This window comes from Mirounga angustirostris, unplaced genomic scaffold, assembly GCF_029215605.1.
Source record: "Mirounga angustirostris isolate CCGP_5_RB_7025 unplaced genomic scaffold, mMirAng1.0.hap1 SCAF_17, whole genome shotgun sequence".
Taxonomy (NCBI): domain Eukaryota; kingdom Metazoa; phylum Chordata; class Mammalia; order Carnivora; family Phocidae; genus Mirounga; species Mirounga angustirostris.
The window spans coordinates 14,346,202-14,372,344 of NW_026991725.1; the positions used below are offsets into that span (position 1 = coordinate 14,346,202).

General features: G+C 43.0%; 2 protein-coding genes across 37 annotated transcripts in view; both read left to right on the forward strand.

The window, feature by feature from the left end:
* Nucleotides 1–25,541, forward strand: part of TEX14 (testis expressed 14, intercellular bridge forming factor) — a 74,290-nt gene extending 48,749 nt beyond the window's left edge. For 11 of the 36 annotated variants that reach the window (XM_064582937.1, XM_064582939.1, XM_064582936.1 and 8 more), the window contains 7 exons: nucleotides 798–872; nucleotides 3,484–3,561; nucleotides 4,313–4,412; nucleotides 8,587–8,679; nucleotides 10,791–10,900; nucleotides 12,155–12,206; nucleotides 12,674–13,027. In XM_064582937.1, coding sequence (XP_064439007.1) covers nucleotides 798–872; nucleotides 3,484–3,561; nucleotides 4,313–4,412; nucleotides 8,587–8,679; nucleotides 10,791–10,900; nucleotides 12,155–12,206; nucleotides 12,674–12,710 — 545 coding nt within the window. In that variant the 3' untranslated portion in view covers nucleotides 12,711–13,027. The other 25 variants (XR_010408601.1, XR_010408598.1, XM_064582941.1 and 22 more) reach the window with 25 other exon arrangements.
* Nucleotides 23,100–24,856, forward strand: SEPTIN4 (septin 4). The gene has a single exon (XM_054511172.2). It carries the CDS (start codon nucleotides 23,270–23,272, stop codon nucleotides 24,854–24,856), a length of 1,587 nt encoding a protein of 528 aa, XP_054367147.2. The 5' UTR covers nucleotides 23,100–23,269.
* Nucleotides 25,542–26,143: the final 602 nt, after the last annotated feature.

Here is a 26,143-nt window from a genome sequence, read left to right on the forward strand (position 1 = left end):
TCTGGCCTTTTTTTTCTCTGATGCTGTATTTTGAGGATTTCCCCTTAGTCAGTGGAAGTTATTTGTAAATATATGTAATGGCTTCATAATAGTCCATTCTACATATGTTGCTTAATCATGCCCTAATGTTGAAGATTTATATTGTTTTCTAATTTTTGCTCTTTGTACAAAAATCTTTGTCTGTACCTCTGATCCCTTTCTTAGGATAGATTCTTAGGAGATGGTTTTCAAATAAAAAGGTATGAGAATGTTAAAAGCTCTTGAGGTGTATTGCCTTTGGTATATTAATTTCAATGTCTTATGTTTTGGTACAGTTCTTGGATTTTGTGAATTATGCTGAGGGGTTTGGGTTAGTGTTATAACTGAGCAGTTAAGGAAAGGCCCAAAGAGTGGTTGCTTCTGCATCCCCTGGCCTGATAATCTATAGAGAAAGACCTCCCACTTTATATGTTTTGTTCATTTTGAGTGGTCCAGAGCCTCTGTATCCCTCCAGGAGCCTGCAGCCGCTTAGTAAGAATTTGTACCTCACCTACCCTTAATATCCTTGGGGAGGAAAGGACACAGATCAATCAGTACTGGGTAAGGGGCAAAGTAGGAAAGGGTTTGTAATAAAAGGGGGAGTAAACCCATTCACATGTTAGGAGGTCTCAGCTAGGACTGCTGATGTGAAATGCTGTCTCCCTGCCTTAGTTTGTTTTACTGTTGAGAAGTCCTAGGTCAAGTCCACGTGGAAGCTGTGAAAATCCAGTTCAGGGCCAGGAGGGTGTTAAGTCATTTCCCCCTTTATCTTTTTTAAGCACTAGTAGAAGCCATTTCACAGCATCACATTGATGAGCTACCACCACCATCTCAGGAGCTGCTTGACGAAATTGGTAAGGGATGTTTAATACCGAATGTGCTCCGTGACCACAGTGTGGTTCTTTGTCTCAAGTGTAAGCACTAGTACAAAAGACCCTCAGAAGGTCCGATCGAATGTACACAATTCAGGAAGGAGCAGTTTTCCAATAAAATGGGCCTCACACTACTATTGAAACCTGGCCAGGATAATTAGCCTGTGTCTTTTGTCGCTTTGTTACTTAAAGGGCCTATGGTCATGATTCTAAGAGAAATAACATTTGAGTGGTTTATTAAGATGAAATTCTTTTACTAAAGGGATTTTTTTACTTCCTTTTTGAACGAAACCAGCCATAACTTGGGGGCCTGATGTCTGGCTACTGAGGCCAAGACATCCTGTACTTTCAGTTTTGCCATTAGCAGGAGGTATTAAAGGTATTGGCAGCATGGATGAATCACTTTCCCAGGGGCAGAGATGTCAGTGGCATAAGACCTAATGAAACCAGAATTTTCCATTTCAGGCAGAGACCCAGTTATACCAGCTCAATTTAATTGTAGTTGGATCGGCTGGCCCTGCCCAGCTGAGCCGATGCTGAATAAATGGAAACATTGGGACAGGTGGTTTCCTTACCCAGGAAAGACCCGACTGTTCTCTTCTTGACAGCCTGGCTGACCAGCCCCTTACCCTGAGAGGACACATCTTGTCAGACCTCTGATGGCCCAGTTCTTGGTATGGGGCCTGTAGAGAATTTCCTGAGATGCACCAGCTGGTTTTCAGGGTCTCTGAGGTTTTGTGTTTCATCAGAAAGAGGGAGGTAAAAGAGGACCTATGTGGTCTGACTCAATGACAGCTATCGCAACCCCAAGCCCCTGACTGTGGGTCTGAAGAACTAGGGTGGAACCAGTCAGAGCTGCCAGAACCTTCCTTAGTTTCTTTTTCCGTACTCACAGGCCCTTCTTACCTCATCACACCTCTCCCGCATTGCCACAGGGTCATAGGGATGTTAGGTTAAGCTCTTAGGGCTCCCATCCCCACACTGGCTCTCCTTCTCTAGAAATCCCCAGGGAGTCTTTGCAAATCCTCCTCTCTAGTTGCTCTTCATAGTATAGCAATAGAACTGCTGCTTATAAGAGTAAAGGTCACCTACACATGTCCAGCTCAGGTAAATTCTCAGTGTCATTTGTTCCTTGGTCATGACTTAAGGTAGTATTTGTAGGTTCCTTTGTAGTTTGACCTTAGCAATACTTTCCCTCTGGATCCTGCTGTCTTCTCTTTCAGTCACCATATGGACTCCCCCATTTCAGCAACTGTTAGCAGGCTTCCTCCTGGGCTTCAGCCTCGTGGCACAGCTGTACCCCAGTACACTCATTTTACTTATGGGAATTATCTGGACCAGGTTTCTAGGTGATGTCTGTACTTTGACATGGGTCAGTAATTTCCCAGAAAGACAAAGCGAGAGGGCACTTGGGTAGTTTCTCCTAATAATGGGCACTCCCACGCAATTATTGTATATTATCATTCTCTTGTTCCACCTCAGGAGAGCTTTGGGGAGTGACCTGGTGTTGACATCTGTTCTTTTGGAGGACCCACATCCAAAGCTCTAGGCTTCTGACAAAGGCCTAAAGGGGAGGATCCTCTAGAACCCTAGGATATAGATGATCCTTTAAGATCAACAAGGGACTACTTTTAACAAGGATAAAAATGGATTTTTTATTTCAAATTATTTGAACTGATCAAATGGGGCCTGATGCCCAGGAGCTGCCAGGAAGCTTCCTGACCTGCAGGAAGAGAGAGCCCTGTGCCTGCACACAACAGGGCTGCATCAGGGAACCCATGGTCCCTCTGTGTTCTGCCTCCCAGCTACCTCCCTGCTCTGCGGGGAGCACTTGAAGCATACTGTGCAGCTAACAAAGGCAAAGCCGGATGCGGGGTTTAGCCGATGCTTGTCTTGGTCTTGTGGTCAATTCTTCAGGAACTGGAAATTATAGATATTCTTTGCCTTCTGTCTTTTCATAAACTAGGTAAAAAATATGAAACATAGGCCACAGGGATGAGGAAAACTGGAGGTTGCTTTGATGTTGTTCCACACTTTTTGAGAGAGGATAAAATAGAGGTGAAGAGCGTAGATCTTAGAGCTGGACCATCTAGGTTCAAATCCCAGCTCTGCATCTTACTCTGTGTGATTCCAGGCAAGGTCCTCAACCTTTCTTTACCTTCATTTCCTCATCTGCTAAACAGGAATGGAAATCACATGATCAGTCTTGTAGGATTGTTGTGAAGACTGCAAACATTAATCTTGAATGAATGTGTGTAAGTTAAAAACAGTACCTGCCACATAGAGCTCTGCAAATGTGACCTATCATCGTTACCATTTTTGTTTTTATTTTTAGTGTTGGAGGGGATTGAATGCCCTAGACCAGTGGTTCTCAGACTTTATCAGCTGTCAGAGTCACCTGGAGGGCTTGTAAAATATGATTGCTTGGCCCCACCCCCAGAGTTTCTGACTCAGTAGGTCTGAGATGAGGCCTGAGAATTTGCATATCTAAGTCGGAGTATAGGGCAACCCTTTGAGAACCACTGCCCTAGAGAATGGTGTGACGTGTAAAGGAAGAAATAACTTGCCTTCTGCTTCTATATGATTGTGACAGAGCACTTGAAGCAGGAGCAGGCCTCATCCACAGTGTTGGGGGAGAACACAGCAAGTCATCTGGGCATCACTGCAAATGGTAAGCCAACTACCCAAATTTTTTTCATCAGGTCCTTGCTGTAACACTGTCCTTGGCAGCACATTGGTACATTTGGGGGACTGTGGACCTTTAAGTCAGGCACAATTCCACCTCAGTTGCCACTTTTGAACTGCAAACTCTTTAATGTCTCTGAGCCTCAGTCATCCTCATCTGTAAAATGGGGATGATAATTCCTACCTCCTGATGTATGCAATAGCTCTAAGCACAGTGCCTGCTACATTGTAAGATACTGAACAAACCTTCCCTTCATAGGACTGCTGGCAGGATGAAATGAGATAGCATTACAAAATGCCTGGCATACATTAAAGGGTACTACCCTTCCCCACCCAAATTCCTTCCTTGAGGCTTCAACCTAGAAACATCTAACAAGTGAGAACAGGGTAGTCCCCCAAAGTAAATCTGGGCAATTTGTTTCCAGGGTCTCCTGCCTCCTCTTTTATGTGTCCTTTCTTTCCTCTGTTTCCTCTGTCTCTCTTGAGTCTTGGCACAGGTAAGGTTTCTTGTCGCTTCACCTGGCACCAGAGAGCTCCCAAGACCCCAGAAGCAGCTGCTGTGGATGCAGGCACCCTGCAGACTGCCACCTGGTCCCTGGCTCTCCTGGGAAGAAGTCGTGCAGTGCATGCTTCAGGGACCACTGATTAACCTTAATTTTTTGCACTCCATTTTAAGGCAGCCTTTCTCAATTGTTTTTTGATGTTCTAATAAAGTTAAGTCTTTCAACTGTTTTTAGATCAAAGGCATTTAGAAGAACAAGCAACTAACTGTGAAAAAGAACATAGCAGTATGCTTTGGACCAAAGAAACTCAGGATCTAGAAGAGGACACAGAGAGGTAACAGAAAAAGCTGGACATCTGAAAGGATTTAATATATGGTATTAGTTTGTATTAGTTTTTCTTCTGATATTTGACAAATAAGATGGGAAGAAAAGGTCTTTCTTCATACTATCCTAAATAGCCCCTATTCCTAAAAGTTTTTTGTTTTTTATTGTAATTGTGATAAGATAAACAACATAAAATTTTCGAGGGTACAGTTCAGTAGTGTTAAGTATATTCACATTGTTGTGCAGCCAGTCTCTTAAACTTACTCATCTTACAAAACTGAAACTCTTTTATGTTATGTTACTCACCATACATTACATCATTAGTTTTTGATGTAGTGTTCCATGATTCATTGTTTGCGTATAACACCCAGTGCTCCATGCAGAACGTGCCCTCTTTAATACCCACCACCAGGCTAACCCATCCTCCCACCCCCCCCGCCCCTCTAGAACCCTCAGTTTGTTTTTCAGAGTCCATAGTGTCTCATGGTTCGTCTCCCCCTCCGATTCCCCCCCTTCATTCTTCCCCTCCTGCTATCTTCTTCTTTCAAAACTGAAACTCTTTTTTTTTTTTTTTTTTTTTTTTTTTTTTAAAGATTTTTATTTATTTATTTAAGACAGAGAGAATGAGAGACAGAGAGCATGAGAGGGAGGAGGGTCAGAGGGAGAAGCAGACTCCCCGCCGAGCAGGGAGCCCGATGCGGGACTCGATCCCGGGACTCCAGGATCATGACCTGAGCCGAAGGCAGTCGCTTAACCAACTGAGCCACCCAGGCACCCCAAAACTGAAACTCTTATACTCAAAAACCAACTGCCCATTCGCCCTTTCTCAGTTCCTAGCAACTGCCATTCTACTTTCTGTTTCTGTGAATTTGACTCCTCTTGATATCTCATATAAGTAAAGTCATACAGTATTTGTCATTTTGTAACTGGTTTATTTCACTTAGCATAATATCCTCAAGGTTCATCCATGCAGCATAGTCAGAATTTCCTTTTTTTTTTTTTAAAAGATTTTATTTATTTGAGAGAGAGAGAGCACGAGCAGTGGGAGCGGCAGAGGCAGAGGGAGAACAGGCTCTCCGCTGAGCAGAGGGCTTGATCCTGTGAGTCAGGATCATAACCTGAGCTAAAGGCAGACGCTTAACCAACTGAGCCACCCAGGCGCCCCAGAATTTCCTTCTTTTTTATGGCTGAATTCCTGTGTTTGTGTGTGTGTTTGTGTGTCTATGTGTTACATTTTGTTTATCCATTCATGTACTGGTAGACACTGGGTGACTTCCATCTTTTGCCTACTGTGAATAATGCTGCTATGAACACGGTGTACAAATATCTCTTCTAAACATCCTGCTTTCAATTATTTTGGATATGTACCCTGAAGTGGTATTGCTGGATCACATGGTAAATCTATTTTTAATTTTTTGAGGAAATACCATACTGTTTTCCACAGCAGCTGCACCATTTTACATTCCTACCAACAGTGCACAAGGGCTCCAATTTCTTCACATCCTTGCCAATACTTGTTATTTTCTGGATTTTTTGATAGTAGCCACTCTAATGGAATGAGTATGAGGTGATACCTCATTGTGGTTTTGATTTGCATTTCCCCAGTGATGAGTGATGTTGAATACCTTTTCATATGGTCCATGGCCATTTGTATATTTTCTCTGGAGAAATAAATATTCAAGTTCTTTGCCCATTTTTTAATAGGATTTTTTTCTTGTCAGGTTGTTTTTTTGTTTTTGTTTTTACTTCATTTTGTGAGGCAAACATAGGTTTCAGCTTTTAAAAAAAAAAATGTTTCAATTAAAGGCCTTAGAAGAGAATTTTTAGGTATTTGTAGCCAAATAAGAGAAAATGGGGACAATCATCTAGACCGTTGAGTCTAAAAACACAAGGTTGTGGGGCACCTGGGTGGCTCAGTCGTTAAGCGTCTGCCTTCGGCTCAGGTCATGATCCCGGGGTCCTGGGATCGAGCCCCACATTGGGCTCCCTGCTCAACGGGAAGCCTGCTTCTCCCTCTCCCACTCCCCCTGCTTGTGTTCCTGCTCTCGCTATCTCTCTCTCTGTCAAATAAATAAATAAAAGATTTTTAAAAAAATAAATAAAAAATAAAGACACAAGTTTGCCTCAAGAAACCCCATTCCATTCCTGATTCAGAGCTCTCCTTTGACCCGTGCTGTAAGGTAAACCACTTCAGCTCACCTCTTGTGCCTTCTGACTTGTTTTGCCTTGTCCTAACTGTCATTTGGGGCCAGGACTGGCATGAGGTGAGTGAGACACACTCCTTAGGCACAAAATTGAAGGAGACACCAAAAAACGCAGGAGTCAAGATAAATTATTTTAATGCGGCATTTTTAAAAATGAAAATTGATGCCAAAAAATCCACGATGAGCAAAGTGTCTAAATTTTGAAGAAAAAGAGGATCTGAATCTATCCTTGTACCATTCGTGTTATTTTTTTTTATTTTTTATTTTTTTTTAAGATTTTATTTATTTATTCATGAGAGACAGAGAGAGAGAGAGAGAGAGAGGCAGAGGGAGAAGCAGGCTCCCAAGGAGCAGAGAGCCCGATGTGGGACCCGATCCCAGGACCCCGGGATCATGACCTGAGCCGAAGGCAGACACTTAACCATCTGAGCCACCCAGGCGCCCCATTCGTGTTATTTTAATCCTGGTCCTGTGGATCCTTAGGGTAGCCTGCACAATTCTTTCAACTGCAAATGATAGAGAACACCACCATTGTGCTTAGATGAGTTTGTCTCACACAAGAGGCAGTCCCACTGGCTGGCAGGGCAGGCCTGGTGTAGCAGCTTGGTGATGTGGTCAGGGACTTAGGCTCTTTGGATATTCCTGCTTTGCCACCTTAGCATGTTGACCTTTATTTTCAGACTTGTCACCTCCTGGTTGCAAGATGGCTGCTGTCCACACACCAGGCAGAGATAAAAGGGTGGGGCAAAGGAATATTCTGACTCTGCCCCTTTTTATCTGGAAAGCACTTTCCCAGAAGCCCTCCCCAGCAGGAGATATAAGGCCCTACTTATATCTCACTGGCCAAATGTGATGCATGACCACCCTCAGTTGCAAGGGAGACTATAAATTGAGTTTTTAGTTTTTTAGCTGCTATAGAAGAAGAAGGCAAGGGAGAAGAGTGCTATGAATAACTTTTAGGTAGTGAATCCAGTTTCTGTCACACTCTTCAAGGGCTAAATTATTCTGTATGAGGAAGGAGAAGAAAGACCTGGAAGGGAAGGTCTGGGAAGTGGAGGAGGAGACTGGAGCCCTGGGACCAGCAAGGAAGGTCCTGGGGAGACAGAAAAGACAAAGAGGCAAAGGGGGAAGAAGATAAATACTTTTTAAAAGTTTTAGACATCTTTTTTTTCTAGGGATGCCTGGGTGGCTCAGACAATTAAACATCTGCCTTCGGCTCAGGTCATGATCCCAGGGTCCTGGGATTGAATCCCACGGAGCTCCTTACTGAGCGGGGAGCCTGCTTCTTCTGTCTGCTGCTCCCCCTGCTTGTGTGCACTCACTCCCTCTTTCTCTGACAAATAAATAAAATCTTTAAAAAATAGTAAATAATTAAAGAAATCTTTTTTCTGTAATGTATAAATCCAGCCCTTCCAACTCCCCAAAACACCTTCAGTAAAAATGTACATCATTATTCAAGCAAAAGAAGATTAGCTCAAAAAGCCAAGTTAAATTTGGTTGTATAAAGTGCTTTGTTCGTGATCAGAAGTTGTCTACTATAACTGTTTTCCAGAAGGGCTGGCTGTGCTGGACACAGATAGGTGCCCACGGTGGGACTTCTCAGGCCTTCCAGAAACACTCTCTGCATCCGTTAGCCTCAGAGGCAGTTCTTCATCCAAAAAAAGTAGTAATGAGTGTACAGTTCTAGCCTCAGGTAGAAATTGACTTAATGACGTAGAATTGAGACTGAGTCTAACATTGGACTTTGGGAGGTAACTATGGGTGCTGAGGCTTTTGGTCAAGAGGCTAAAGAAGGGTTTTGGTCTGCATTTAAATCGGATCTCAGTGACCTCTGCTGCTGTAGGTAGTCTCACCGAGCTCTCATTTTCTCATGTGTACAGTGAAAGCATGGGTTTGAAGGGCCTTCCCCACCCTAAAACACTGTGCCTCCTTGTCATGGGACAAGAATTGTCTCAATTCTCTTCACTTACCCTTGGACAGAGCTCACTCTACTCTCGATGAGGACCTAGAAAGATGGCTACAGCCCCCTGAGGACAGCATGGAGCTACAAGATCTCCCTGAAGTTTCTACAAGGTTATTGTTCTCCCATCAGGGGATCATTTTCTTCTTTTTCAGGAAGGAGGTCTAGATTTTAGGTGTTTTTTTTTTTTTTTTTTTAATACCTTGACTCCTTGAAGAATGAGTGTCTGGTGATGTCATTACATTGCTCTTGTTAAGCCAGCCTTGACTCCTGTCTGCCCCTCTTCCTCCAACCACCCACAGCGCTCAAGATACTGATCACCAGATTGATATCAGTATACAGAGAGGCCTCTAAGATTGCTGTACCTTGGCCCTGTCACCTTCAACATCTTCATCAGCCATTTGAATTAAATCAGAAAAGGCATGCTTATCAAATTTTTAGATAACACAAATATAAGAATGAATGCTAATGTGATAGGTGATAGACTGTGGATTCAAAATAGTCTTGACAGGTGGAAATCTTAGATTCCTCTAAAAGATGAAAGTGAGCATTGAGATGTACAGAATGTGAGGTATCTGACCTAGTGGAGAATTTTTGACTGGAAGCTCCTCCTCACTGCAGTTTCACTGAAGGGAGGAAGTGTGTCTTATTTTTATATGCTCAGCATTTAGCATGCATTTTGAGACATGGTAAGAATTCAAGAAATTTTTCTTTTTTTTTTTTTTTTTTTAAAGATTTTATTTATTTGCGAGAGAGAGAATGAGAGAGAGAGCAGGAGAAGGGGGAGGGTCAGAGGGAGAAGCAGACTCCCTGCCAAGCAGGGAGCCCGATGCGGGACTCGATCCCGGGACTCCAGGATCATGACCTGAGCCGAAGGCAGTCGCTTAACCAACTGAGCCACCCAGGCGCCCCAAGAAATTTTTCTTGAAGAGGGCATAAGTAGTGACTCCATGAGATCTCCGTTTGATGCAGTTGCTAAAAAGGTCAATGCAGCATTAATGCTGAACAGACAGAGATGTACTGTCCAGGGCAAGGCAGTGTCTCACGCTAGAGAGGGGACTCCTGGGACACAGTGTGGAGCGTCTTCCTGGGTGCCATAGTTTAAAAGCGATGTTGACAAACAGAAGAGGGTGGCCCTAGAACAGTCAGACGTCTGGAAACCATGTGCTGTGAGAACAGCTGAAGGATCTGGGGAGGCTCAGCCTGAGAAGCACGGATGGGGTTGGGGATTTGCTAGCTGCCCTCAAATCGCTGAGATACTGTGAAGTGAAGAGAGTCTGCTTATTCTCTTCTCCCCCAAAGGACAGAACTAGTGGCTAGAAACTGCAGAGTTAGGTATTTTTATGCAGCAAAGCCCACTCTTTCTAAGAGCCATAGCCGTCTGATAGAGAGAACAGCTGCCTTTACACTCCCTTGACCACCAGCTCCTCCCACTCAAGCACAGGCTAGACAACGCTGGGCCCGGTCATCTGGATGGAGGTGGGAGAGACCCTCAAGGCTTCCTCCCATTCTAGAGCCTATGATTCTATCAGTGATGAGAGGTTAGGAGGGAAAAAATCCTTTTTGCTCTAGCTGGCTTTATTTTCTCTCTCATTTTACATATTTTGTTTTGAATATTTAGCAAATGAAAACAGAAGAAAATCCCTAAACAGTGTCAGATTGGTTGAACCAGCATCTGTTGAGCACTGACAGTGAGCCAAGCGCTGTGCTGGAGAAGCAGAGGGATAGGATGTCTCTGCCCTTCAGGAGCTTACCGTTGAGTGGGGGAGATGCTTTCTGCTTACTAGTTTGGCAAACGTGGCCTTAAATCATTAGATACTTCAATCAGAGATACTTCAGAGAGAGTTTCAGGAAATGAAGTAAGGTAATAAAATAAATGGTAGTTATAAAAAGGACACCAATTAGAACATAAGTGAAATGCTTTGTGGGGTTTGGGTAGAGGTGGATAATATAGCCTCGAGGTTGAGAGCAGAGTCTGAGACAGACTGCTTAGGTCAGATCTCAGTTCCAGGGCTTACAAGGCCTGTAACTAAACTTCTCTGTGCTTCATGGTAGTGGTGACTACCTCATAGAGTTGTAATAAGAATTAAGTGAGTTAATATACATTATAGCGCACAAGCTAATGCCTGGCCACTAGGGCCACCTATTATGAATCCTTCGGAGCAGTCCTGTTCTCCTGGCCATTGTGCTTATGGTTTGATGCTCAAAATCATTGTCATTGAAGGGAGGCAAATATCAAGGACCAAGAAGCTGGTGAAAAGAAGACAAAAGAGGAAGAAAGGATCAAATCAGAGAGAAGGAAATCAGACAGTTTTTTAGGAACTTCTGAAGAAGGTATGAATGAATGATTATTTATGATGTAGCCTGGAGTCCTTGGGCTGTGATAAGCATCCGAGTTATTTAGAAATACTTCCCAAATGCTATACATAATCCTTCTATGCTTTCCTCCTCTAGTTCAGCCCATGTTTTCTCTTAATTGCCAGTTGTATCTTCATCACAAAACAGTAACAACATCCAGTTCTATTTCTAAAGCAAGCCTTTGGCCAGTTTCATCATCTTATCTTACACACTGTGTGGGAAGATGTTTTGCTTCTAATTATCTAGTGTCTTCAAAAGAGTTCTAAATTTAGCTCACACAGAGGCTGCAGAATCTGATAAGAAGTCATAAACTGGAATTTAAGTGGAGTCTACAAGTAATGTGAAAGGATAAATTAATCTTATTTCAAAACTATTTCAACAGAGCTTTAGGCGTCATTCAGAAATGACACCCCTCTATATTTAAAGTTCCTTCTACTTAGGAAGTTAGAAATGTTAACTCTTTCAGAATATCTGGTATCCCTTGTATCCCTTCCCTGGTTCATTCTCATTCTCCTCCTTTCTCTGCCCTGTTTTGTGCTTTGTGGACTGTATCTCCTGGGCTTCCTGGCCAGCAGGCTTCCCGTTGGTCAGTGGGAAGAGGGTAGAAGGGTAGGTGGGGTATTACTTCCCCTGCCTGCCGACTTCAACACCTAGTCTCTGCGTAGAAGTGCCGTCCCTCCAGAAGCACAGCTTCTGTGAGGCAGCCTGTCCTTCTTAGTTCCAGCTATTACTGGCTCCCAGTAACTGTTCTGCCCCACCTCCACCCCAATCCCTCTAGACTTAGCAGTGATAATGGCTTCCCGCTGCTGCTCACTGGACGCCTTGCCAGCCCTTGTTTGCTCCCTTAACTCTGACTATCCCTGTGTGAGTGGTCACTTCGTGAAAGGGCTTGGGCATGCATTTGAATCCCTCTGGGACTCTGACTGGCACAGGGTCCAGAGTGTGTGAGCATTTAGCTAGTGTTGAGTTCACTGAGAACATAATGCAGGGACTTTGTGAATTAGCATCATTAGTGTCCATTGCTGTGACAGAGAGCTGCAGAATGTTAGGAGGGGAAGCCCATTAACCGTGTTTTTAGAAAGATTCTCTCTGTAGAAGAAAACAACCATTTGTTGGTAAGACAGTTCACCCTAAACTAGAGAAAGAACACTAATGTGACTTCTGAATACTGGCACCCTTTGACCCAGACAGTAATCGGGTTGTGTTTTCTTCTTTCTATATTTCATCAAGAGGAACTAAAACCCTGTTTTTGGAAGCGACTGGGTTGGTCTGAACCATCCAGGTAATGAGTTGGCGTATGCTTATAGGTCAAAGTTTACTGTCTCTAGACAACAGGAACAGGCTTTAAACATTCGCCAGCATCTAAATAAACATGAATTATAAAGTTACTAATAAATTTCTTTAAATGATAATGAATTCAGAGTTGCTCAATTTTTTATCTGTTAATGTTTATAGTTAATTAAAATATAAGGTGAAATTCATGCCAACTTTGGTGAAGTAGTCAGTAGATTCAGCACAAGAGCAGTTTTAGACAGATGGAGGACAGAATGCTGCTTTCAGTTGCTTTGCAGTCATTGTGCATTCCCATGATATACTAGTTGATGATCTCCTTTGAATATAAAGATCAAAATCCCTTTCCCTTGAATTCAGTTGAATAGAAAGAAACTGCTGTTTGTGTCTTTCAAAAATATGTACACCAACTCAAAACTCCTTGTTGTTGTTGTTGTTCTTTAAAAAATACACACACAGGATAATCGTGCTGGATCAGAGTGACTTGTCTGACTGACGGGAATTGGATCATAGGTGGACTCCTGGCCTGAGTTGGAGCATCCTGCTCAAGAGCCCCCGCCTCTCCTCACCTGCTTCAGTCACCATCAGGGCAGTGATTCCGTAGCTCACACTCTGTTCAGTTGCCACAATAGACAGAACACTGGCCCTATCTGTTTGCAGCACATGTAACAATTTGTTTCTGGTTCACATGTCTGATAAGTGAAAGCTTTTATTGTAAAATTTTCTCATTGTTTCCAGAATGGCTTTTGGTTTTGTTGTTTAAGATTTTTGAACACTTTAACTCCTGTTATATAATAAAATATTTACTTTTAATACCAATTTAGGTTGTAGCCGTGTAAGAGCTATTTCTTTGTTTTACTTACTGGGAGAGGAACTGCCACCCAAAGAGGCTTCAATTTCTGTTATAAAGTTTGACGTTTAATAAGCAGCTACTGCTACCACCTCTCACATAAACCGGCACCAGTCATCCATATTTTAGAATAGAAATACTGCCCTCCTCTTGGCTAGGATTGCCATAGTCCATTCCAGCTAGAATTGATTTACATGATGAAAGTACAGTTAGGAATAAAAGCCCAAGACCAAGATATTTTGAGCTCTTTAAAGTGAACAAACATCATTTCTGTATATTTCAGATTTTATACCTCGCATCACTAGTGCCTTAGGGGAATATGAACTTGTGGTAATTTAGCCTCTAATGACTACTGGCCAGATGCATACACGTGTCTAGCCTGGTTCTTATTTTATTTTATTTAATTAATTAATTTTTTTTTAAGATTTTATTTATTTGACAGAGACACAGCGAGAGAGGGAACACAAGCAGGGGGAGTGGGAGAGGGAGAAGCAGGCTTCCCGCTGAGCAGGGAGCCCGATGCGGGGCTCGATCCCAGGACCCCGGGATCATGACCTGAGCCGAAGGCAGACGCTTAACGACTGAGCCACCCAGGCGCCCCTAGCCTGGTTTTTAGAGGATCAATATACCTTCATCTACCTCAAGTTTGGAGCCTTCACATACAAATAAAAGCCTTTTCTTAGAAGGTGTGTGCTGTCATGCAGTACTAGCCAGCTAACATTTTATTCTTAGCAAATAAATAGTAGATCTTTTATTTGTGAAAACTGAATATTTCCTGTTAAGGATGGTTGTATTCATACAGTTCTTACTAGCACCACAGAATTTTACCCTGCACAAATAAAATAGGAAGGTACAAATCTATTTGAACATTTTGAAGCAAGAGACAGTTGCTTGTCACTGTAACCAGAAGAAAATCAAAGCAGATTACTTTACAAATATATGTATAAGAAACTTGGCAGATACAGAGACTTGTAATATATAGTCCTTCCTCTCGTAAACCTTTAATTGGTGAAACAAAACTAATATACCTAAAAAATATAAGGACTGATAGTCTTTATATTGTTAACATGTCAATACTACCTAAAGCAATCTATAGATCCAATGTAATCTCTTATCAGAACCCCAATGACTTGGACGCCTAGGTGGCTCAGTTGGTTAAGCGTCTGCCTTCGGCTCAGGTCATGATCCCAGGGTCCTGGAATTGAGTCCCACATTGGGCTCCCTCCTCCTTGGGAGCCTGCTTCTCCCTCTGCCTCTCTCTCTCTCTCATGAATAAATAAATAAAATCTTTAAAAAAGAAAACACCGGGGCGCCTGGGTGGCTCAGTTGGTTAAGCGACTGCCTTCGGCTCAGGTCATGATCCTGGAGTCCCGGGATCGAGTCCCGCATCGGGCTCCCTGCTCGGCAGGGAGTCTGCTTCTCCCTCTGACCCTCCCCCCTCTCATGCTCTCTCTGTCTATCTCCTTCTCTCTCTCAAATAATAAAAATCTTTAAAAAAAAAAACAAAACACCAATGACTTTTTTTTTTTTTAATAAAGATTTTATTTGTCAGAGTGAGAGAGCCCAAGCAGGGGGAGCAGCAGGCAGAGGGAGAAGCAGGGTCCCAGCTGAGCGAGGAGCCCAAGGCAGGACTTGATTCCAGGACCCTGGGATTCTTGTAAGATTTTTTCCTGTCGGTACCTGCGGTTCTTGGTCACGCTGCTTTGAAGAATGAAGAGGTAGACCAGACAGAGTGGTGGGCAGCAAAGCAAGGTTTATTGAGCATTAGCAAAGTGATAGTACAAAGCTCCCGAGGAGGGAGGGGACCCGGAGGGTTGCCCCCCAATGACTTTTTTTGCATAAATAGGAAAACCCTTCCTAAAATTCATATGAAATCTCAATGGACCCCAAATAGCCAAAGCAATCTTGCAAAAGAACCAAAATTGGAGGACTCACCCTTCCTGATTTCCAAACTTGCAAATCTAGCTACAGTAAGCAAAACAATATGGTACTAGTGTAAAGACAGACATACAGATCAATGGAATAGAAGAGAGAGCTGTGATAAAACTTCACACATACACTAGAACTCATACAGGAATTTAGTAAAGTGGCAGGATATAAAATCAATGCACAGAAATCAGTTGCATTTCTATACACCACCAACAAGACAGAAGAAAGAGAAATTAAGAAGTCGATCTCATTTACAATTGCACCCAAAACCATAAGATATCTAGGAATAAATCTAACCAAAGAGGCAAAGGATCTGTACTCAGAAAACTATAAAATACTCATGAAAGAAATTGAGGAAGACACAAAGAAATGGAAAAACGTTCCATGCTCATGGATTGGAAGAACAAATATTGTTAAAGTGTCTATGCTACTTAGAGCAATCTACACATTTAATACAATCCTTACCAAAATAGCATCCACTTTTTTCAAAGAAATGGAACAAATAATCCTAAAATTTGTATGGAACCAGAAAAGACCCCGAATAGCCAGAGGAATGTTAAAAAAGAAAACCAAAGCTGGCGGCATCACAATTCTGGACTTCCAGCTCTATTACAAAGCTGTAATCATCAAGACAGTATGGTACTGGCACAAAAACAGACACATAGATCAATGGAACAGAATAGAGAGCCCAGAAATGGACCCTCAACTCTATGGTCAACTAATCTTAGACAAAGCAGGAAAGAATGTCCAGTGGAAAAAGGACAGTCTCTTCAACAAATGATGTTGGGAAAATTGGATAGCCACATGCAGAAGAATGCAACTGGACCATTTCCTTACACCACACACAAAAATAGACTCAAATGGATGAAAGACCTGAATGTGAGACAGGAATCCCATCAAAATCCTTGAGAACACAAGCAGCAACCTCTTCCTAGACACTTTACCAAAGGCAAGGGAAGCAAGGGCAAAAATGAACTATTGGTACTTCATCAAGATAAGAAGCTTTTGCACAGCAAAGGAAACAGTCAACAAAACCAAAAGACAACTGACAGGATGAGAGACGATATTTGCAAATGACACATCAGATAAAGGGCTAGTATCCAAAATCCATAAAGAACTTATCAAACTCAACACCCAAAAAACAAATAATCCAATCAAGAAATGGGCAGAAGTCATGAACAGACATTTCTGCAAAGAAGACATCCAAATGGCCAACAGACACATGAAAAAGTGTCCAACATCTCTCGGCATTAGGGAAATACAAATCAAAACCTCAATGAGATACCACCTCACACCAGTCAGAATGGCTAAAATTAACAAGTCAGGAAACGATGGATGTTGGCGAGGATGCAGAGAAAGGGGAACCCTCCTATACTGTTGGTGGGAATGCAAGCTGGTGCAGCCACTCTGGAAAACAGTATGGAGGTTCCTCAAAAAGTTTAAAATAGAGCTACCCTACGACCCAGCAATTGCACTACTGGGTATTTACCTCAAAGATACAAATGTAGGGATCCGAAGGGGCACATGTATCCCAATGTTTATAGCAGCAATGTCCACAATAGCCAAACTATGGAAAGAGCCTAGATGTCCATCAACAGATGAATGGATAAAGAAAATGTGGTATATATATACAATGGGATATTACACAGCCATAAAAAAATGAAATCTTGCCATTTGCAATGTGAATGGAACTAGAGGGTATTATGCTAAGTGAAATAAGTCAATCAGAGAAAGATAAGTAGCGTATGATCTCACTGATAGGAGGATTTTGAGAAGACAGAGGATCATAGGGGAAGGGAGGGAAAAATGAAACAAGATGAAACCAGAGAGGGAGACAAACCGTAAGAGACTCTTAATCTCAGGAAACAAACTGAGGGTTTCTGGAGGGGAGGGGGGTGGGAGGGATGGGATGGCTGGGTGATAGACATTGTGGAGGGTATGTACTATGGTGAGCGCTGTGAATTGTGTAAGACTGATGAATCACAGACCTGTACCTCTGAAACAAATAATACATTATATGTTAATAAAAAAATTAAGAAAAAAACTTTGCACTTAGAGTCAAATGATTTTTGACAAGGATGCCAAGACCATGGGGAAAGGACAGTCTCTTCAACAAATGATGCTGCGAAAACTGGATCTCCACATGCAAAAGAATGAGATTCTTATCTAATATTTATCTAACACCATATACAAAAATTAACTCAAAATGGATTACCTAAATCTAAGGCTGAAAACAATAAAACTCTTAGAAGAAAACGTAGGACAAAATTTTGCAGTATCGGATTTGGCAATGATTTCTTGGATACGACATCAAAGGTACAGCCAACAAAATAAAAAATAGACATGTTGGACTTAATGAAAATTTAAAATTTACTATCCACAGAGTGAAAAGGCAACCCCTAGAATGAGAAATAATTTGCAAATCATGTAACTGATAAGGATCTATATCCAGAATATATAGAGAACTCCTAAAATTCAACAACAACAAAAAAATCCAATTCAAAATTGGGCAAGGACTTGAATACACATTTCTCCAAAGAAGATACATCAATAGTCAATCATGAAAAGATGCTCAACATCACTATTAGGAAATGCAAATCAAAACTACAATGAGTTACCACCTCACATTCTTTAAGGTGGCTACTATGGAAGAAACAGAAAACAAGTGTTGGCAAAAATGTTTCAAATTAGAACCGCTGTGCACTATTGGTGGGAATGTAAGATGGTATAGTCACTTTGGAAAGCAGTATGGTTGTTCCTCAAAAAATTAAAAATAGAATTACCATATGACTAGGGGCGCCTGGGTGGCTCAAGCGGCTGCCTTCGGCTCAGGTCATGATCCTGGGGTCTTGGGATCGAGCCCCACATCTGGCTCCCTGCTCAGCGGAGAGCCTGCTTCTCCCTCTCCATCTGCCTGACACTCTGCCTACTTGTGCTCTCTCTCTCTCTCTCAAATAAAATCTTTAAAAACAAGATTGCCATATGACCCAACAATATATCCCACTTCTGAATATGTACCCAAAAGAATTGAAAGCAGTGTCTCCCAAGAGATATTTCTATACCAATGTTCATGGTAGCATTATAGCTAACATGTGCAACCAACAGTGTCCATAAATGGATGAAGGGACAAGCAAAATGTGGTAAATACAATGGAATATTATTCAGCTTTAAAAAGGAAAGAAATTCTGCAGTAAGCTACAATGTAGGTGAACCTTGAGGACATTATGCTAAGTGAAATAACACAATCAGAAAGAAAACACCATATGATTCCTTTTTTTTTTTTTTTTTTTTTTTTGAGTTACTTACAGTAGTCCAAATGCTAAAGACAGAAAGTATAATGCTGGTTGTCAGGGCTGGGGTAGGGGGAGAATAGGGAGTTACTGTTTAATAGGTATAGAGTGTTTGGGATGATGAAAAAGTTCTAGAAATGGGTAGTGAGTGGTGATGGTCGCACAACATTGTTATTGTACTTCATGACAATGCATTGTACACTTAAAAATGGCTAAAATGGTAAATTTACAAGATGAAAAGAGGGGGATGGACGGTGATGATGTTTGCATAACAGTGTGAATGTATTTAATACCACTAAACTATACACGTCAGAATAGTTAAGATGGTAAACGTTGTGTGTGTTTTACCCCAATAAATTTTTTTAAATTATGGAACAACCGTAAGTGGGCTAATGAGAAATTGTGTCATATAGATTTATTGACACAGAAAGGTGTCCATGGCATATTATTGACTAATGCTAGTAATAGGATGCTGGTAGGTACATTATGACCCCATGAAAATGTATGAATAAATGTCTACATGTGACAAATGCATAGATGTCTAGAAAGATGCTTATTAAAGTAGTAAAATGGTCTTTTCAGGTGATTTCAATTTGTTATAATTCTTTTTAAGCTATTTTCCGTTTGGAGAATAAAAGGGGTTTAGGAATACTTAAATCAGTTGGAGGTAGGACTATAATGTCATTATAATTAAGTGACCATAAATGTAGTCAATTTTATTAGGATTCACTTGAAGAAAAACTGCTTAACAGAAAGGAATGATTAGTGTAAAGCATAGAGAAATGAAATTTTAGGAGCCAGACACTGGGGATGGATGCTCAGTTAAAGCATTGTGGGTGGGTGTATGAGGGGTGCACTATGTATGTCTAGGGCTCTGTGACAGGCGTTGCCCTCTTGAGGATCATCATACTAACTTCTTGATCCAATTCCATGTTCACCAAGCAACTTTTCTTCCTCTTGAAGTTGGTGTGTCTATAAGAAGAGAATGACCTGGCTTTCCAATCCGCTCAACAGTTGTGTGTCTCAAAGTATATTAATAAGTTGCTATTCTGGTTTATATATTGGGCTCTGTGCTTGGTTAATAAAGTCAACACTAGAGAAATTGATTCTACATAATTATTGCTACATAAGAAGTCACCTCCAAAACTTAGTGACTTAAAATAGCAATAACCGGGGCGCCTGGGTGGCTCAGTTGGTTAAGCGACTGCCTTCGGCTCAGGTCATGGTCCTGGAGTCCCGGGATCGAGTCCCGCATCGGGCTCCCTGCTCGGCAGGGAGTCTGCTTCTCCCTCTGACCCTCCTCCCTCTCGTGCTCTCTCTCTCTCATTCTCTGTCTCTCAAATAAATAAATAAAATCTTTAAAAAAAAATAGCAATAACCATTTTATTTTATTTATTTATTTGAGAGGGTGGGGAAGGGCCCAAGCATGAGCAGGGGGAGGGGGAGAGGGGGAAGCAGACTCCCGCTGAGCAGGGAGCCTGACTCGGGGCTTGATTCCAGGACCCCTGGATCATAGCCTGAGCTGAAGGCAGACGCTTAACTGACTGAGCCACCCAGGTGCCCCAGAAATAACCATTTATTGTCTCTAATAGTTTTTATATGTCAGGAATTCGGAAGTGGCTCAGCTAGGCAGTTGTGGCTCAGGATCTCTCCTGAGGTTATAGTTTGATGCATTTCCAATTTGGCTTACTCACATGACAAGCAAATTGGTCTGGACTGTTGACTAGCGACCTCAGTTCCTTTCTACCTGGGTCTCCCATTGAGTGTCCTCACCATATGGCAGCTGGTTTTCCCCAGAGTGAGCAATCCAAGAGACCAAAACAAAAGGTGCAATGCCATTATGATCCAGCTTCAGAAGTCACATACCATTGGAGCACCTGGGTGGCGCTGTTGGTTAAGTGTCTGACTCTTGGTTTAGGCTCAGGTTGTGATCTTGGGGTCTTGAGATCGAGCCCTGTGTTGGGCTCTGTACTCAGTGCAGAGTCTGCTTGGGATTCTCTCTCCCTCTCCCACTGCCCCTCCTCCTTGTGCTCTCTCTCTCTCAAATAAAATTTATTTATTAGAGAGAAAGAGAAGAGTGTGAGCCAGCGGGGCAGGGTGGAGAGGGGAGAGGGAGAGAGAGAATCCTCAAGCAGACTCCCTGCTGAATGCGGAGCCTTATTGTGGGGCTCCATCCCAGGACCTTGAGATCATGACCGGAGCCGAAACCAAGAGTGGGTCACTCAACTGATCGAGCCACTCAGGCACCCCTAAATAAATAAATCTTAAAAAAAAAAAGTCACATACCATCATTTCTGCTAAATTCTATTGGTCACAAAGGGCAAGCCCTGATTCAGAATGAGAGGGGACTACATAAAGGCACGATTACTAGAAGGTGAGAATCATTGGGGGCCATCTGGAGACAGGCTAGTACCAGAGAGCCCATCAACCAAGTGGCCATCCCTGGCAATCCTGTCCCTTGCTGTATGGCTTCCATTAAAAATAAAACAGTTTAATATTGCTTTTACACCAGGGCGCCTGGGTGGCTCAGTTGGTTAAGCAACTGCCTTCGGCTCAGGTCATGATCCTGGAGTCCCGGAATCGAGTCCCACATCAGGCTCCCTGCTGAGTAGGGAGTCTGCTTCTCCCTCTGACCCTCTTTCCTCTCGTGCTCTCTCTCTCATTCTCTCTCTTTCAAATAAATAAATAAAATCTAAAAAAAAAAAATACTGCTTTTACACCTGTCATCACATTTTATCTTCATCATACCCCTGCCAGTAGGAAAAGCAAGAGAAGCAAGGGAGCATAACCTTCAAAGAACCCACCTGTGACTCAGGCACAGATTGATTAAAGTTAGACTATTTATGAGGAGGAAAATATCAAGATTCTGTGTGTGTTTTGCAACATTTCTGTAAAATTCAACCTTTTGTGTTTACTTATCCTGAAATTGAACACTGAAAGGAAAAATGTATATTTTCCCCAATATTAAGAGAATGTAACAACTGAGCTGATTTTAATAAGATCACAAAAGTGATAGCAGACTTAATGTTACATGTCGATAGGGAAATTCAAATTCACTCTCAATAAATTTATAAAGAGAAATATAATCTTCCCAGACAAACAAATAAGCATTATAGACTCATGGTTAAAGGTTATATATCAATAAGTCATTGTATTGAAAGTAGAATCTCAGGGGTGCCTGGGTGACTCAGTGGGTTAAGCATTTTGACTCTTGATTTTGGATCACGTCAGGATCTCAGGGTTGTGAAACTGAGCCCCCTCATCGGCCACACTGTGAGTGGAGCCTGCTTAAAATTCTCTCTCCCTCTGCCCCTCCCTGCCCCTCCCTCTCCAAAAAAAAAAAAAGAAGAAGAAGAAGAAAGTAGAATCTCATAGGAAAGTTTTGTTCAAGTCAGCCAGTCTCAATTTTTTTTTTAAGATTTTATTTATTTATTTGAGAGAGAGAGACAGAGAGAGAGAGCACATGAGAGGGGGGAGGGTTGGAAGGGTCAGAGGGAGAAGCAGACTCCCTGCCGAGCAGGGAGCCCGATGCAGGACTCGATCCAGGGACTCCAGGATCATGACCTGAGCCGAAGGCAGTCGCTTAACCAACTGAGCCACCCAGGCGCCCCAGCCAGTCTCAATTTTATAACAATAAGATATCAAATAAATATAAATAGGAACCATCTTCACTTCAACTTGGCTTACCCTTAGTATTTTCAAGATATCTGGCTTGTAAATATTCTACTTTTATCCTTTTCTGTAAAACAAGGTATAATGGTTAGCCAAGTGTTTTATAAAGCCTTGTCAGTAGCTCAAGGTTTCTCAGTCTATTGAGATTCCTGTTACCTAAAAACATGTTGGTTTTGGTTTTAATTTTGTCTTCAATAAAGGTGAATTTAAAGATCCAGAAACAATGAATCTGACCATCATATAACCACAATAATCCTTCAGAGTCAGTAGTGGGATGTGGATATGGTAGAGAGGAGCCTATGAAAGGGAAAGAAAGATGATCGTGTCTCTCATCCAAAATGGTCATCCAAGATGCAAAGGCACTCTTCAAATCAAGAAAGATCCAGCGTCCGTCTAATTAGGATAGCTGAGGGGAGAGGATTGTGAGAAAGGACACTAACATTTGTTATACAACACCTACCAGACATTGGTTTCCAGATGAAGAAATCAAAGCTCAGGAAAGTCATGTAACTTGTCTAAGGTGCACAACTAGTCATTTATGATTGAAACCAATGACTAACTCCGAATCCTTCCTACAATCCTATGCTCACTCCTGGGCCGAGAATGTGAGAATTTATGATTTGAGCAATCTGGATTTTTACCCCTGGGTCAACCAAACTACCTCTGAAACCTAGAAAAGCCTGGAGCTCTATTTTTTTTTTACTTCCGTACAGTGCAGTTCCGAACTAAATTGGGACAACTTTGTACTTGGCATCTTACTAAAACCGGGACTAACACAGAGTGATTGAGTTGAGTAGGCTTGCCTTAGTAGGATAATCAGGCTGATTCCTTCTCTGGATGAGTCTGGGAATTCCTAGAATCTGGGGAGAGTAAGGGAGAGTCTGGAGACTTCTATGTGTACTAGGAAAATCTGGGTTTGCTAAGAACTTGGCCAAAGACTTGGTGGTGTCAACTCCAAAGACAAATCCTCAGTTTCCTTGCAGTTACTGCTTGAGATTCTCTGAAGGATTGTTGCTGAAGGGACATCTGGTTGGCTCAGTCAGTAGACCACACGACTCTTGATCTCAAGGTCATGACTTCTAACCCCACATCGGGCATGGAGTCTACTTAAAAACAAATTGTGGCTGTATGCCAGGATGTTTAGTAGGAAGCTCCTTCCTTTATGACATCACCAGGCAGGTAGCTAAGGGGACTATTTGAGACACTCTTAGAATAACAGCCACTTTGGTGGGAGTGCAAGAACAGCAGTGTTTAAAACTGAGGGTAAATTTCCAGACTTCATTAAGACCCTCGATACAAGCCAGCCAGTAAAATATGGGATCCACCCAGAGGAGCTCAGTGTATCGGATGGTCAAGACTAATAAAACTGGGTCCAAGGTAGCAGTTTCAGCACCAAAAGGGTCTGAGGATACTAACACAATTCCTCAGCGGGGACCAGGGTACATTCTTGCCTCGAGCTCACGAAGTGCTGCAGCCCCCATAAGCCCTTTGCCACATCGAAGATCAGAAGCTGGGCATCTCACCACTCTCTATTCAACATCAGACTATGCTCGATCTAGCTCCCCCCAGTCAGGGCCTGGCCTTGCTGGAACACCCGTCCCTCCAGGAAATGATACTCGATCAAAATCAGAAACATACCGCCATCACTCTCTTCATCGAAAGAGCCAGCAGAGTCAGACAGCTTCCCAGGCTGTCCAGATGCAGCGGAACGTTAGTCCATCCAGAGAGGAATCAACACGAAGAGGTGGTGAGAGCAAGCCAGGGCGTGACATGAGTAATCGCTACTCCCTAATCCCAGATGCCAAATCCTCTCGCCGGTTGAGTTTTGTAGACCAGAAGGATAACGTACAGATCTTACAAGAAGAAGACCCACCCTCCAAGGTCCAGTATCCACAAGGGGTCAGAGTTCCCCGTAGGACTTTAGTTTGCCCAAAGGATGAAGCAGTCCAAACTGAGCCCATCCGAAAGGGTTTGACTGCTACTGATATCAGATCTTCAAGGAGACCCTCTAGCCCAGAACACAGCAGTGGCCGTGTCAATGCAGACTCTCGGACAGCCCAGAGAAGGATCCCCGGCCAAGAGTTTGAAATGAATCGTCTCAGCTCAATCTTTACAGAACCCAAGGCTTTGCATAGGAATATGAACATGGAGTCATCCCTCAGACTCTCTGTCCTTAAGGATTTGGATGGTGGACACCAAGTTCCTATACGTCCAGATCCTGAGTCTATCCGCAAGCATTCTGTCTACGCTGACATCAAGCCCTCCCCAAAGGTCTTAATATCATCAGAAGTGGAGTCCAACCTGAGGTCCTCAACCAGAGGAAACAGCGAGGTTGGCCGCAGGGTCACCATCTCCCCAGAGGGACAGTTACTACATTCAGCATCCCGGGTGACATCTCGAGTAGTGTCTGAGAGCCCCCCAAAACCAGTGTTTGTCACTCCAGAGCACAGCTATAAGCAGCACACCCAAAGGCCTTCAGAAAGCCTCTGCATGTCCCCAGGACCCTCCCGAAAGCACTCTGTCCACGCAGAACTGGAACTGACCCCTCGGCCTTTACCCCCTCGGTCCTTACCTAGGTATGGGCCTGATTCCTCATGGTGGACCTTACTCAATCCTGAAGTTGAAACACCCCAAAGCCGGCCGACAACACCTGATTCTGTGTCTAAGTCCCCTCCTCCCCCAGATCCTTCATTGTCCTTTTTTGAAATGGACTCAAGTCCTTCCTGTGAGGAAATGATGTTCCAGAGAGAGAAGGCAAGTCCATCACCACCACCACCACCACCACCAGCATTACCAAAGAAGTCTCCAAACCAGGCATCATTGAGCGAAGTGCCACAGGCCCTCAAGTGCTCCTCCAAACAACCCATTCAAAGGTTTAATGCTTTCTTCTTGGGTATGTGAAGAAGCAGACTGCCCAGGTGCCGTCCCAATTTAGTGAGGTGGGACATTGGGGTGGGCAGGAAAGGCCCCCCTTCTTCAATCTGGGCCTCAGAGCTGCCCTCCTGCCAGTGCTAAAGTTAGTCCCATCCTTGAACCCATTGCTCCATTCCTTCCCTGCCAGCTTCTCTGAGCTCCAAGCTAATGACTTTGGTGACAGTGCTTGGGCCAGCGTCAGGCATTGACTCCTCCAGGCAACCCTGCTTAACCTTTCAATGGAGGGTAGTAGAGAGTGGTTTGCAGGGTGGAAAGTGCTTCCCAAGAATGGAGATGAAGAACTGAGCTGGGTGAGGGCTGGTAAGGACTAGTAAAGAAAATAAGGTTCTCAGGCAAATATTCTGACAACAAAGTGGTGAAGGTGGGGCATAGATATGCTAGGACCCAGACTTCAAAGAAGGGAAAGGCATTAATAGTGGCACAAAGAGGGTGGAGAAAAGGGAGGGGGGAGTTTAGTCCTAGTCTGCAGGGGCTTCTTGGAAAGAATCAAGGGCTGAGGGCACCTTTGGGGGGAGAAATATGGAGCTAGAAAGGGAGATGTTAAGTAGTGGGGGGAGGGACGTACATCCCACAGAGTAAAAAAAACAACAATCTCTGTTACTTTCAGATGTCTCTGAGGAAATGTACAATCGTGTCATCTGGTGGCTAAAAGGTCTGTGCTTTTCCCTCCTATGGATCCATTGTAGGGGTCTGGGAGGCAGGAGGACAGGTGGGAGGGTGACCTCTATGTATCTATAGAGCTAGGTCTATCAGGACCGTACGTACTGGGGGTTTGACTCAAAGGAGAAGGGGAACTTCTTATCTTGTCTATAATTCCACCGTTAAGAGTCATTCCTTTGGGAATTGGAACCTTTTTCACTTTCAAGAGCCTCCTTTCAATGGGAAGTAGTCACTTCTGGAATGGAAAACAATTTAAGCCCATGCCTTTCAGTTTAGCTGGACTTACCTTTCATGTGATTTTTTAAAAAACCAAAAAACAAGTCACTAAGACAAACTACCTGTTTCACAGTCTTCCTCAGGGCTAACCCCACACTAATTCAGGTTGATGAGTCTCCTCTTGTGTCTCTCTGGTTCTTCAGAACTCTCCTCAAGTCCCCGTAGCTAGACCTGGGAGGCATTGGCTGCTACCCAGCAGGATCTCCAGGGATGTCAGGCCTCTACCTTGTGGCCATCAGTGGGTCCTATAGCCAACTCTAGAATCCTTTTTAATTTTTTTTTAAGATTTTATTTTTAAGTAATCTCTACACCCAACAT